This window comes from Condylostylus longicornis, unplaced genomic scaffold (genome assembly GCF_029603195.1).
Source record: "Condylostylus longicornis isolate FDR11 unplaced genomic scaffold, ASM2960319v2 ptg000022l, whole genome shotgun sequence".
Lineage (NCBI taxonomy): Eukaryota > Metazoa > Arthropoda > Insecta > Diptera > Dolichopodidae > Condylostylus > Condylostylus longicornis.
Window position 1 is genome coordinate 560,778 of NW_026577991.1, and position 15,063 is coordinate 575,840.

The 15,063-nt window shown below is 21.7% G+C and overlaps 2 protein-coding genes across 2 annotated transcripts; both read right to left on the reverse strand.

Moving 5' to 3' along the window:
- Nucleotides 1–1,368: 1,368 nt before the first annotated feature.
- LOC129606912 (uncharacterized) lies at nucleotides 1,369–3,745 on the reverse strand. Its single transcript, XM_055517543.1, has 3 exons — nucleotides 3,631–3,745; nucleotides 1,940–2,086; nucleotides 1,369–1,880 (listed from the first exon to the last, which is right to left on the reverse strand). The coding sequence occupies exons 2-3, from the start codon at nucleotides 2,066–2,068 to the stop codon at nucleotides 1,701–1,703; spliced, it is 309 nt and encodes a 102-aa protein (XP_055373518.1). The 5' UTR covers nucleotides 2,069–2,086; nucleotides 3,631–3,745; the 3' UTR covers nucleotides 1,369–1,700.
- LOC129606908 (tRNA (guanine(37)-N1)-methyltransferase) lies at nucleotides 2,113–3,828 on the reverse strand. Its single transcript, XM_055517537.1, has one exon. The coding sequence runs from the start codon at nucleotides 3,796–3,798 to the stop codon at nucleotides 2,395–2,397; it is 1,404 nt and encodes a 467-aa protein (XP_055373512.1). The 5' UTR covers nucleotides 3,799–3,828; the 3' UTR covers nucleotides 2,113–2,394.
- Between the last annotated feature and the right edge of the window lie 11,235 nt (nucleotides 3,829–15,063).

Below are 15,063 nucleotides of genomic sequence, written 5' to 3' on the forward strand. Positions count from 1 at the left end.
GATTGATTTCTAAATTGTTACAAAAATACTTGCATACATACGAATATTTGAAGACCTTAAAAATTTGTAAATGTGTTATGTATTAAAGGTCGCCACAATTTGGTTATTTTAATATTATTGCCTCTGGACATAAAACACTAATTCATTTTTTATAACAAGCAGTGAAATTGTGTTACCATAAATGCAGCGTATTTAATTTCTAATTGTGTCCACTAAGCGATTAAAACCATATATGCATTTATATATGTTTGTGATAAATTTAATAGAAATAAAATTTCCTACATACGAATAAAGTAATCTACAAATTAAAAAAATTTAAAAGAAACGAATGTTGCCGTGATTTGAATATTAGTTTGTAATTTTTTGTTAATATGAATTTTAACGCTCCCAAAGGATGAGGTTTGTATTCTATAAATTTTCGTTGCAAAATTTCATTAAGAACAATAACTAATAAAAACGTGAAAATGTTAGATATTCGGAGAAAATACCATGATTGATTAATTTTTTTCTTATTGTTAATAAAAATTTAAATTAATTATAATTTTTTCTTGCTTTAAGAATATTTTAGAATTGGTCTTGTTCATTCTACAAATAAAAAACTCTATATAATTTTTTCTGTATATAAGAAAATTTGTAAATTTAAAAATTTAATTACATATTGTAACTTTCTGTTTTGCTCAAAATTTGTATTGTTAAGTTATTAATAAATTAACGGTGCTCAAGTCTAGTTGCATATTATTAGTTTTTTCATGGCATCACCTACAAAGTGGTTATTTACTATTTCTTGTTATTAATATTCTTGTTAAAAATATATATATACATAGAGGTATGCTATATATATATATAAAACACATTTTTATACACAGTATAAAAATTCTGAAATATTTTTTATACGTAAAATAAAAATTCAATTGAATAGAACCTTGAAAGTGTGCAATTGATAAATGAAAAAATCCATTTTCTAATGGATTATGTCTGAAATAACAAATACTCGTAATATTGTTTAGTGTATTGGTTTCAAATCACTTGATATAATTATATCAAGGACACCTTCCTGGACATGTAAATACATATATGTATTTAGCAACTTTTAAAAGTAGCAAGGCCAACTAAATGTATAAGAAAATATCACAAAAAATAATTTAACTTGGAAATTACTATACAGATTGAAAGAATCCATTATTTGCAACATCTATACATAAATAAATGGTTAAATCTATAAGCGTAAATTTCTATTATTGTTTCAATTTCATTAAAAAACTCATATTCAGTTAGGTACAAGATGTAGTTTTCAAAAAGATTATTTTATGTTTAAAATAAAAAAATAAAAAATATCCTTAAACTATTATTTGTTTTATTAAAATCAGCATATTTTCTTGTTTTTTTTATGTATATGAACTTATATAATATAAGTTTAAAAATTTTGTTTTCATAATTTTTCTAACCGAAAAGTGTATACTAAATGTATACTTTATGTATACAAAACGTATACAACAGTTTTAATGAATGTATATAATTAAAGAATCTTTTAATAAAAATTAAAAATATTATTTCAAAATATTTTGTATCAAATTATCAAAATCTTATTTTAAAATTTTTTTGTTAGTGGGCAAATTATAAACGTATATTTATATTGTTCCACTTGCATTGTTGTTAATTGATACTATTTTAGTTATATGTGGTATATATTTGACTTTAATTTATTTAACTTTCATTTTGCCAACTTTTTTCGCTGCACCTTTAGCATCAGCTGGAGTTTTTTTGCCGGCAGCTTTTTTTGGTGAAGCTTTTGGTTTATCTTCTTTCACTACCATGTCTTTATGTAGTTCTTTTAAACTTTCATCGACCTTTTCTTGCTTATTTTTAACAGTTTCTTTTAACTAAAATATAATGACGGATGTTAAGGTTTTGGAAAATATGCATTTTTATAAGTGTGTACCTTCTTAAGTTTAACTTGTACTTCTTTTGCTTTTTTCTTATTTGTTTTCGGGCCGGCAACTTTGAAAATATTTTTGGCTGCTTTTGCTGGGCTTTTCTTGGCGCTACCACCTTTTGCTTTACGTGCCATATTAGTTTACAAATATTCCTGTAAAAATATAATGAAACCTACAATAAGATTATATGGATATGAGATATTTACTACTATGGGTATTCTACTTAAATAGATATATTTTTATAGGTTTAAAATTAAAAAGTTCATATTATTTAACCTTTGAAAAACAATTTTATTTGCAAAATATATTGAAACAACATATGCGTACTATTGTGAAAATGAAATATTTGTTTAACATTTAAATTTTTTACAGTTGAATATCTATTTTTTAGAGTACATAAGTACGCACAACCACAAAAAAATTAAAAAAAAAATTAACTTGAAATATTAGTAATGTTTCCTTAATGATTTGTGCAGATTTTCTTGTTTTGGTCCGGTTGATGTTCAGGTTTTAAATTCCTTCTTTTACGTATTAAAACGTCCTCAAATAATATATTCTTCGGCAAATAAAACGATACTCTGTACATATCCTTGCTGGGAGCTACGTTTCTAACAAAGTGAATTTCCGCCAAGTTGTCTCGTATTTTGTAACCAGCATTGTCTTCAACAAAATTTAAAACTAAATCTTTATTTGCTTCTCCCTTAATAAAGCAGTAAACATGAACTAATGGTAAACACCACTGCTTTGATTCCAATTCTGGTTTATCGTTTAATAGACCTTTGAAGGCATCTAAAAATTCAACAGCTTTTCCAGGCAAATTCATTGTGATAAAAATTTTCCGGGATTTTGCATGATTGCTTTCTTCCAGTTTTTTTGCCAAATCTGTTTTAACAATTTTTTCAATGAAATCTCTTCCATCCATGTTAAAGATTTCCATATTACTCTCGCATTTATTCATTTTTACATTAACTTTCAGCCAAGTATAACTTTCTGGATTTAAATCATTTGCTATTACTGAACACTTTCTTTTCGCGGCTGGAATACTAAAAGGTCCAACACCTGCGAAAACATCATAAAAAATGTCACCGAACTTTAGGTTTTTCACTACTTTTTCATGTTCAGTAGACAGTCTAGGGTTCCAATATACTTTTGAAAAATCAAATTGGTATTTAACTCCGTTTTCCTTAGTTTCAGTGATATAATTTTCCTCACCACACAACAATTCTAACGAAAAATTTCTAAAAGTGTTGTCTATTGAATGCGACTTATTTACAACTGTTCTGCAACCTGGGATTTTATCCCTTAGCACTTCGCCAATTAAAGTTTTATATGGTAACAAGTGGTTTCGTAAATTTACGTGCAATATATGGCCGATTTTTGAATAAGAAGTTAAAGATTCAGAATCTTTCGGCAAAACAGCTTTAAGAATTTCATCGGCTTTCCAATTTTCGTAATTCAATTCTAATTCTCCGTACTGAAAACATTTTTCTGTAATATTTTTGTCGTTTAATTCTTTTTTTGGAAGAATTTCCCAATTATATGCTTTTGGGTGTAATAAAACAATTTTTTCTTCAGTATTATCTTTGTTGGGGAAAACAGGTTTAATCCTTTCCATTTTTAGCAAATAATTTTTAAGTAGTGGTAAAATTTCGTTTGATTTTTCTCGTGGAATTTTCAATTGCGGTATTTTAATTACCTTTCTGAACAAACTTTTGTCTAATAATGTCATTCCATTTACAGAACTAGGCGGATGCAAATCGATACAATCCATATTTTTCCAACAATGGCGACTTTTACCAATAAAACTCAAAACTAATTTATTATATAAACATTTCAAATTAAGAAATGAATTTAACCAAAACATTTAATAATGTATCAACAATAATTTCCCAGATGTATGTAATTGCAATTGCATATAAGTATTTTAATCATATAAATATAATTTAATTACCTTGTTTTTAAACAAAAATTTTAGGTTAACCTAAACACAAATGTCAAAAACTCAAAACAATATGCAAAACTAAAAAGAAATATGTTTGATGACGGAAACAGTATGTGCAACTATAAGAGAAGTATTCACAGTGTTGCTCCATTTGGATTTTCAAAAAATGTGTTAATTTTAAAAGAAACAATGGAAAGCTGGGTAAAAAAGGATTCCAATACTTATTATTTCCATTAATTAATAAGAAATTCTTATATGTATACTTTTATATAAATAAGATGTACATACATACTTTGTAAAAAAAAAAAATTTTTTTTAATTTGGAAAACCCGCCTTTCCGAATTGAGGAAGTACGTATGTTGCGTATGCATCGCAGCTTCTGCAATGGTAACTACTACAATTTATTGATATAAGTAAGATTCAGTATTTTTTTGAAAATTTTACTTTTAAAAATAAAAATGGAGTTTATATGGAATAAATTTCTTTTCAATTGGGTATTATGCTTAAGAGGTTTTTTTTTTAAATGAATGAGATGTTTGCTATTTAAAATTAAAAGTTCAGAGCTTCTCATAAAAGTACGAATAAAATGTTTTTCGAAGAACCGTAAAAGAATTGACGTTAAACTTTAAAACTAATAATCACTTGAAATCTCATGGCACATTTAAATTTTCAAGATTGCCCCGAAATCTGACATATTTGGGAAGCTATTGTTTACTACTGCCCGATGACGTCACATTTATAAATGTGTACGTAATTCATCAGACCCATAGACAATTAAATTTAAAAACTGACAATAGTCTCTCTTTGACCCTGGTTTTGTGTATGCACATGACAAATTGGAGAAAATATATCACAGCAAAAAAAAACGTTTATTTGAAAAATTTTTTTGATATATGTAGGTATTTGAGTTTCGTTTTTTCTATGGATGTACAATAAAATATGTATAATTAGCTGGTCTTATATGTTTTAGGTGAAGCTAAATTTTTAAGAGTCATAGAGTGTCTTTAACAAGTAAAATGTTGTTTTTCGTATTACCATCTCTGAGAAATATTAAAATAGGGAAAAAAGTTATGGAAATTGAAAAAAAAACTTCGATTTAAAATATTTATTTTAATTATAAGTATTACTTAAAAAAATAATTGTATAAACTAAAATGGAGATTAAATAAACTAAAATGGATTGATCTAAAGATTACATAAATAATTTAAAGTAAAAAATATGTAATAAGGTAATAAAGTTATATTTTAGTTGATTATATTACAAAATTTATAAATTAAATCACATTAAATGAAAGAAAAAAGAAAAAGAAAGACACAATATGCAAAGAAATCATTTCATTGACGGGAAAAATTTATAATTTCCAATGCAAATATAACTTTTTTTTAATCTGAAAATATTTATCACCTATATTTCTTTGCATTACACTTATTTAGAAAATAATAAAAAATTTATTGGGTGTAACAACCAATATAATATGACCAATATGTTTCACTTTTATATATTTCTTTTTATTTACTATACTTTTTTAATGCACTTGTGATGCACTAACATTTTTATTTAAAAAACGATTATTTTAAAAAACGCTGCGATATTTTTTTTCGAAAACAAAAATTTTTCAAATTTTATCAAATTAACGAAGCATTACCATATACCAAGTTATAAAAATTAGCATTACCATATACCAAGTATCAAATTTTAAATATTTCCTAGCAACCAAAAAGAGAACGAAATATGGAACAATTTGTATAGTTTTTTTTTTTTGAAATTTTTTTTTTCCACTGGGAGAAAATATTATTACTTTTTGGTTTACGCTAGCAATAGTTTTTAATGTTCCTCAGTGGTCGAAGTGGGATACTCAAAGTGGTGGGATGGTAAAAAAAAAAAAATAACAAAAAAGTATTATTTTAGTTATTTTTTAAAAAAATAACTAAACAAAATTTAACAAACTTTGGAAGTAAACTAACGAGAATATTTATATTCAAAATTAAATCAACTAAAAATTGAATCAAACACTGTGCAAATTGTTACCAAAGAAATGCATAGACTACTATGTAGTAACGAAAATTTCATTAATAGAAAAAAATTATACGTTACTATTTGAAATTGGTCTTATTTAAAATTACATACATATATTTAATTTTTTGTTAAAAAAATTTTTAAAATTCATTAGAAAATTTTCTTAAATTTTAAAAAACATGTTCCGGAATGCATTTTTCTCTCCTATTAAGTAGTGGGATGGATTTCCAATTATTTAAAAGTACTGGGATGGCATCCCACTCCATCCCGCCTCACTTCGAGCACTGTGTTCCAGCATATAAATCATATTCTATGCTGGCTTGAAAAATTTTGTGCTCATGCTCTTCTCCTGTTTTTTTTAATATGAGGTTAGGTTTCATATTGATGTTATTCCAAAACATTTTTACAATTTGAATTTTTGTGGTATAGTCAGTAACGGTACAATATATAAAAACACTTGCCATTTTTTTCTCAAAAAAATTTATTAACGATCTTTATAGAGCGATATAAGGATTTAACTAACTGACTTAAAATAGAGATATTTACACATCTATAAACATACATACACACACATACATATTTATACATCATGTTATATATATATATATGTATATATATGGGCAAATTTATACTTATTCAAAAATATAATACACATAAAAAAAAGTATATAAATATAAAAATATGATAGAAACGTATGCATATATATATATATGCATACGTTTCTATCATATTTTTATATGATAATTTGTTAACATAATTAATATGTATTAATAATGTATGTACATAATATAAATATAACTACATTACAGAATGCATAGATACTCTTGCGTATATATAATTATACTAATACATATTCTTTGTTTATATAAGGATGTTGATATTATTTTATATTACATGCACGTAAAAATAAAATGATTTTAAAATTTGTCTTTTTAACAACAGGATGCAAATTTAATCGATTACTTTATATAACCGTATACCTACCAAATATTAATTTAATTGGAAATTTTCCAACAAAATATTTAATGCGAATGATATACTTCTGGCATTATGAAATGATAAAGATTAGGAATCTTCAATAATGGAATTAAATAAAAATTAAATAAGAATTCCATAATACATATTTATTCAATCAATCCATATACATAAGTAACTTTAATTTGTTGCCATAAATATAAAAGTAAATTAAAGATCAATGTAGATCTCGTATTAAATATTTCAACTAAAGTTATTCGATTCAAAATTCAAAAGTTCATTAATAACAACTTTGTTGATAAACTAAATCCTTAATCTGGAATTCTTGTATTAAAACGTTTTGTACTTCAATTCGAGCTTGTTTTCTTAAAATATGAAAGTACTAGCACGAAAAGAATGCGAAAACAAAGTCTTTCTATATAAAATACCGTTTTATTTTTTCCTGTTATATAATATGATGAATGTGAAAAATATTTTTTTGTAATTTGCATTGTTTTCGTTTTACATATGTATATATATGTATATGCATATGCTTCACATGCAAGGATAATGATATATGTATGTGTACATATATATATAAAAATTTAATTTTTACATAATTTCAATATTAATATATAACATTATATGAATATACATATATTTATATACAGGATGGTTCATATAGTGATATATTTACAGATCTTCGTTTGTAAGGAAAAAATTTTCCACAATTGTCGTCTGTCGCGGCCGGTTTTAGAAGTAGTAGCTCCAAAGGCAATCATTATTTTGGCTGACTTTATTGAAATTTCATACTTGTGAAAAGGTTGTATAACAGGGTTTTCAGCAAATGCAGTCAAAATTATTGCCTTTTTTGTTTTCAGTACTTTCGAAAAACAAGTAAAATTTTTTTTTACTCTTTTTCGGTTGCGATGGAATCCATTTTGGAATAATGCTTTCCGTATATACAAACGAATAGTAATACACTCTAGCATATGTCAACGCATCACTACAGGGAACACCCTACTTATATGTAATACGTATATTAAACATTTCATTGAGACTATGATAGTTCTTGATCAACGATATAGATTATAGAAAGTATACTTAAAGTAAAATTATTTTATAAAATTATACATTTTGATTTGTTTATATAATATAATATTTACATATAATTTATATATATATATACTTAAAATAAAATTATTTTATAAAATTATACATTTTTATTTGGTTATATAATATAATATTTACATATATATGTATATATTATATATACATATTTATAAATTTGGAATTTTTATATATGTATATATATATATATATATATATAATACGGTATTAATAAATTTTATTAAATTATTACTATTTTTGTTTTAATTCCATGTATTAATTACGCACATAAACAATATTAATATGAAAAAAACGTTACATACATTATATTTATTTTATATAATATATTACAGATGATATATTAGATGTATATTATACGTACATATATGTATTCATGTATTATATACATAATATTATATATGGAAGTACATATGCATACAAATCGTCTTCTTAAATCTGCTGATGTGGAACCAAAGGCTTCCTTAGAATTTTTGTTTGCTGTTTAATTTTGGTTAGTACAAATTTCGAACCTTTCTACTTCTAAGTATAAGCAATGGAACTAATTTTGTCTACAATTCTAAAACTCTAACGGTGAAGAATTTAAAAAATTTGAATTGGGATAATTTTAATCTAAGGCGACGATATATATTTACATACATAATTCTTATACCTATAATATGAAATACATATAATATACATCATTTTTTTTTTCTTTCAAACTGCTGATTGTAAATTTACCGTCAATTCAATTTATTAAAGAGTTTTGGAATAATAAAATTAAATTAGATTTAGATAAAATTAAAATTATGAATTGCATTTATAAATTTGGAATTTTTAATAGGTATTTACGTGTACATATGTATTTATATGTATGTATTTAGAAAAAAAGTGGTTATATGTATATACAATTTTTTCAATATATTTTTATTTACATATATATATATGTATATACACATATATTAGTATATAGTTCATTCAGTATATATTCATAATTGTAAAAAGCATTTTTTTAATTATTTTGTTTTTTTTTATTAACTACATTTAATAAAATGCTTTTTGATTATGAAAATCACGTTATATTCTAGGGTTGTAGTTTAAGTGAATGTTCTTCTATTATATTTTATCATTCTGTTTATGTACATATTTACAAAATATTTTATATTAAAATTTATAAATTAATACATATTATGTAATTTTACATCTATTCTGCTTGGCTTTTCATTTTTATTATTGTAATTAATAATATTCATAATAATATTTCATTTGACATCTTATATTTCACTGTTATAAAATACATTTAATATCTTTATATAGCAGAAAAAAAAAAATAAAAAAAACAAAAAAAAAACTTTGGTTTTTATCTATATATATGTATATAATACACAATTCAGCATTTACTTACACTTCACAAGCTGAACTGTAAATCAATACCGTGCATTATTACAACTTTGTAGTCAAGGATTTTTTCTCTTTCTTAAATAAAAGAATATTTAAATTAAAGTTTTTGAATATTTATGACATAACTATGGAGTAAGTTTGAATTGTAGTTGATTTAAGTATATGATTCGAATTTTATATAAATATGATTGAATATAGAGTATAAATTTTATCGTGAAATACTTAGAATGGCGTCTATAGGTCCAACTAATTTTTTGTCCTGCTTGAAGGTATTGTATTTTTTTTTTTTGCATGCCATAAGCTGTTAATATTTAATTTTAGATTCGACTTATAAATGTACATATTGTAATTATAATAATTGCAATTATAGAAATTTTTTCATATTTTATTTTTGTAAATATTTTTTAACAGTTAATATGCTTACTAATTTAAACTCTGAAATAAATATGAATGCGATTTTATGAAGATTTTTTTTGTTATTTTTAATCCGTGCACATTTTTTTATATTTAGTATACAATCAAATTAATCCTACGGTAATTTTTAAAAAAAAATCATTGTCTAAGCTTTTCTGTGTTTAATTTTTTTAATAAATTTTTTTTGCTTTTTATTTTTTTTTAATTTTATATTATATTCGTTTATTTTTTGTTTTATTATTAGAATTATTTACACTATAATTATATATATATATATAATTATATATATATATATATATAATATATATATATATATATAATATATATATATAATTGGATATATATATATATATATATACAATTATATATATATATATATGTATATCCAAACATACATATAAATTTGGTTTGTTTTTAACTTTTTTTTTGCAAAAATTTTTCTTGATATGTATTTCTAATATAGGCTATTTATATGTATTTAAATTATTTTTAATGACTATGTTAAAAATGTCTTTTATGTAAAAATTTTTTATTAATTTTGCTCTAATATATAAATATTTTATTCTAATTTCTATATTTAATGTTATATAGGACGATATAATTATATTTATTTATTTATGCAGTTTTATAAAACGGTTAAAATAAATTTATTAAAGCGAAACTTAAATATTTTAAAAGTTTTTTTTTCGTGGGAAATTTATAAACTTTCAATAAAATGATTATATCAAGGTATGTACATTTAACTATACATACCAATAGCTTTGTAAAAAGGAACCAATTTTGCATTTCGAGTTTCAGCTCGAAACAGTGAAAAGAATGTTTTTTGTATTAATAATCTCGCTATTTTTTTGTCAAAAATATATTTAATTTACTCATAATTTAGTCTTTGCTTTTGCTGGTTCATTCATTAGTTCAGTCGATTTTCTATAATATTTACTGATATTTTGAGAAAAAAGATTAAATTGAAAAACCAATTGAAAAAATGAAAATTTATATTTGGAAGTGACTAAAAAAACGTAAATACACAATGAGACTAATATAATTTTTATTCATTTGTTTTATCATATGTATTTATTTTTATATGAAATAAATTCAAATTCCTTACGAATATATGTACGAAATTAAAAAAAAACTATATACATATATGTATGTACGTATTGAACTATTCTTTTGAATTTTTTTTTTGAAAAATATATTTTAATAAAAATAAAAATGGTTGAAAATTAATTACATATATAACTAAATTTATTAAGACTAGACAATTACATTTTAATTATATAAATTTTAATTATTAGTTTATAGTTATTCGAGTATTTGTTGAATGATTTGTCTTAATTATGAATCAATGAATTTGTTTCTAAATCCTCAAGTTAACAAAATTTTTCTTTTAAGTAACAACGGAAAAAGTAAACAACATAAGCTCTTTTAGTAAGAGAAAATTCGATATAATAATGTACATACATACATATATTTCCCTTTTATATAATTTGTATATTATAAAACTTTTGGTGTCGAACGGAATTTTGTTCAATTTGTGAATATATTTTGTATAGTTTGGCTATTGCCAAATTCCTATTACACTTTTTTTCTAAATTAAATAAAGAAATCTAAGTTTATATCTCCTTTTCTTACATTATCTTTCTTTGAATTCCTTAATTTATAAGATATAGATTTTTGAACGTGTACAATATTGTATTTAACTTTATTTTGTGATGTTAATTTTCATTTAAAATTAAATACACTTATGAGTATAACATAACCAATTTACTTTTAAAAATCTGAAAAATTGAAAATTCAAAACTGTCAGAATAGGTGAATTATGAAATAATTCTAAATATTATATTATATAAAAAGCTATAAATGAGAATTTAATTTACATATTAATTTCGCGTCAAAAGTGCATTGCAGACAGCAAATACAGTACGTAGTGTTAATAAAAATTTTAGCTAACAAATTGTTATCAATAATTACTGATTAATTAATTGTGTATTAATACTATATATCTGCAGTGAGAGGCAATCAAAAAACAAAATTAAAAAATTTTAAAAATAAAACAAAAGAAATTTTTTTATTAAAATTATATGTATGTAATATAAAGTGTTATAATAAATAATAATTTATATTTTTACTAAATAAAATAATAATTTAACAACATTTTTGTAATATATATATTTTATAATTACATAGAATTATATTATATATATATAATACATCATTAGGTTTTAAATAAATTTAATATATGTATAGTATAATAAAAATAAACTTCTTTATGTTTATTATTGTTTTTTAAAATAAAATATAATTAATTGTATTTTAGTATATATGTATGGTTATGTATGCTTATTTCAATTCCTTTGTTAAACTTAATGATTTATTTACTAGAATTCTTTATTACATCACAGACAAAAGTTAACAATTTGAAAAAGCAGATTTAAAATGAAATTTTATGTATATATGAATATTTTATGTTTAACGGATAAAAATTATAATATATAAGGATTTCTTTTTACTTTTTAAATCGGCAATATTAGCAAATTTTTGTATAATTTCTTACTTATTTTATATATTAATGATAATATATGTAAATTATATTTTATAATATATGTAAATTATATTTTATCAGTTCCAATTAATCTGTAGTTAATTCTGAAATTAAAAGTTTCAGAGGCAAAATGAAGTTAAATAATTAAATGTCATTTATGAATTTATTTAAAATAATAGAATTTTTATTTATATTTATATTACAACTTGTTATATTTGGGCAATCGCAAGTTACTTAAAATTTAGTAAAGTAAAAAAAAATTATGTAATTTCAAAAGAAATTTTTTAAAAATTGAACCCAAAAAACTTTTACAGTTTATTGTTTCACAAATCTATTTTCATAAAAACATGAAAGAATAAATTCAATACACATAGGTATATTTATAATTCAATAATAATTTGATTATTATAAAAAACAGTTTATCAAAAAATCATTTAAGAAAAATTGCACAATATTGCCATAAGAAAAAAAAACGGATAAAGTGAATTATTTTAAAAAGTATAATTAAAAATTGAATAATTAAATATATTTTAATTTATGTGTTAAATTTGCTATATAATAATATAACTATTTAGATATTTTATCATGATTTTAATTATTTAATTATTCTTCAAAATTATTTTCAACTTAGTTTTAGAAGTAATTTTTAATTTTTTTTTTTGCATTTTATATTTTTTTCTTTTTCGTGAATTTTACGTCTGTTTCATTTAACATTAAATTACAAACTAACTATTATTTTTAATAATATAAATATCATATATTGTTTTTGAATTAATTTACGTCTTTTTTAATTTGCTTAATTTTTAAATCTAACTATTATACATATATTTATATTTCTACTTTATACATATACGTATTATATGTAAATATAAGATCATATATATGTTAATATTTCATTTCATAAAACATGAACTTTGTTATTTTTTATTATAGTTCAATGCAATATTTACATACACATTTGTTAATTATTAACTTAGTAAGAAAATTTGGAACAAATCTCTTGAATTTAAACATATTTTTGCAAAATAAACAGAAAAACAAACAAAATTAGAATATTTTAAAATTGATTTATTATTCTACTACAGCTAAGAAAAACAAACAAAATTAGAATATTTAAATAAATTGATTTAATTATTATTCTATAGTGAGAACGCAGAAGGAACGATTAGAATTGTTCAATGTTGTCTTAACATCTTTGGATAAATAAGTATTTAAATAATTTTGTTTTATGTTTTAGACTTTTTACTATTAAAAATTGTAAAAATTTATTTAAATTTATTTAAGGTATATGGTACATGGAAATTCATTTAAAGTATATAGGTAATAAATGATAATTTAAAACAAAAACTTAATTAATTGGGACAATTTATACAAATATATAGTAGCTATAACTTTAAAATTATAAATTTACTATTTATTGATTAGATTAGCAGTAATTTATTCAATAATTTTATTATATTTCTAGCAATATGAGTAAACGCATTATATGAGGACATAAAATGGTTAAAATAAAAATCGATTTTTTCTGTATAAAAGAAACTTTTAGAGCAATTGATATTTCAAAAAAATTCTTTTCAAATTAAATAATTGCCCAATTATTTGATTGCCGACACTATGTAATTAACTACGGTTTTTTTTAAACCATTTTTTATTAATTTTTCAACTAATTCAAAACAAAATTAACAGTTAATGATCTCATATACTTAAAAGTGTCCATTATGATTGTTTACTAAGTTATTCATATAATGAAAGTTTCAGTTGATTCATTTTTGCAGATATAGACTTCAAATTAAATTGAAAAAATTGAGCAAAAAAAAAAGGAAAAATAGCAAGTACAATATTTAATAGTATTTTTAAAAAAGTAGAATGTTAGTGAAAATTAATATTTTAATACAAAATTTCATTAAAAATGGTAATAATTTTAAAATGAATTTCATTAGATCAATTAGACTTTCATAATTCCTTTACTTTTTTTTGTAGAACGAGAAAATTAAAATTCAGGGTACATTCATAAATTGATACTAATCTTAGTCCGTATTATTTTTTATTTGTATACTAGGGTACGTACATATATACGTATATATACATAGAGATAATAAAAATTATAGTATATAGTTTACTTAAATATTTTTTATAATAAAATTTGAATAATATATTTTATATTGTAAAAGCTTAATTTTATATAATATTTTTATATAATATTTATAAGTTTAATTTTTATATAATTTTTTAAAAGTGTTTTGAAATATTACATGTATGTATGTGTAATATAATTACATATATATTTTATTTTAATATCTTATAGTTTTCGTGTTTAACGAGCAATTATATGTCTATCTTTTCCCTTTTTTTTGTTTTATTTCTTAGAATATTTTGGCTGTGTTATGTTAAATATTACTATATATATACTCATATGAATTATTTTTTTTCTTTAAACATTTTTGTTTTTTTTTTTATAAAATATAGATTTTTATATATTTGTAGATTCATATTACGTAATATTGATGTAATTGATAATAATGTATATAATATGTAATTTATGTAAATAATAAATACATGAAATTAAATAAATTTCCATGTTATGTATCATTTTATATTTAATACACATTTGTCTTCATGTACTGGCCATCCACATGCCAAGAGCGAAATGGATTGCCATGTACTGTCGCATTAACCCTTATAAGTGGTTTAAACTGTTGTCCGCAGTCAATATTCACAGCTTAAAAGATTTCTAGATATTGTGAGCCAAAGTC

Bases quoted from the DNA above. Each gene is read 5' to 3' on its own strand.
- LOC129606912 (XM_055517543.1), bottom strand. From the start codon at position 2,068: ATGGCACGTAAAGCAAAAGGTGGTAGCGCCAAGAAAAGCCCAGCAAAA. The intron at 1,881-1,939 runs GTACACACTTAT...ATTATATTTTAG, and splicing joins TACAAGTTAAACTTAAGAAG to TTAAAAGAAACTGTTAAAAA.
- LOC129606908 (XM_055517537.1), bottom strand. From the start codon at position 3,798: ATGTTTTGGTTAAATTCATTTCTTAATTTGAAATGTTTATATAATAAA.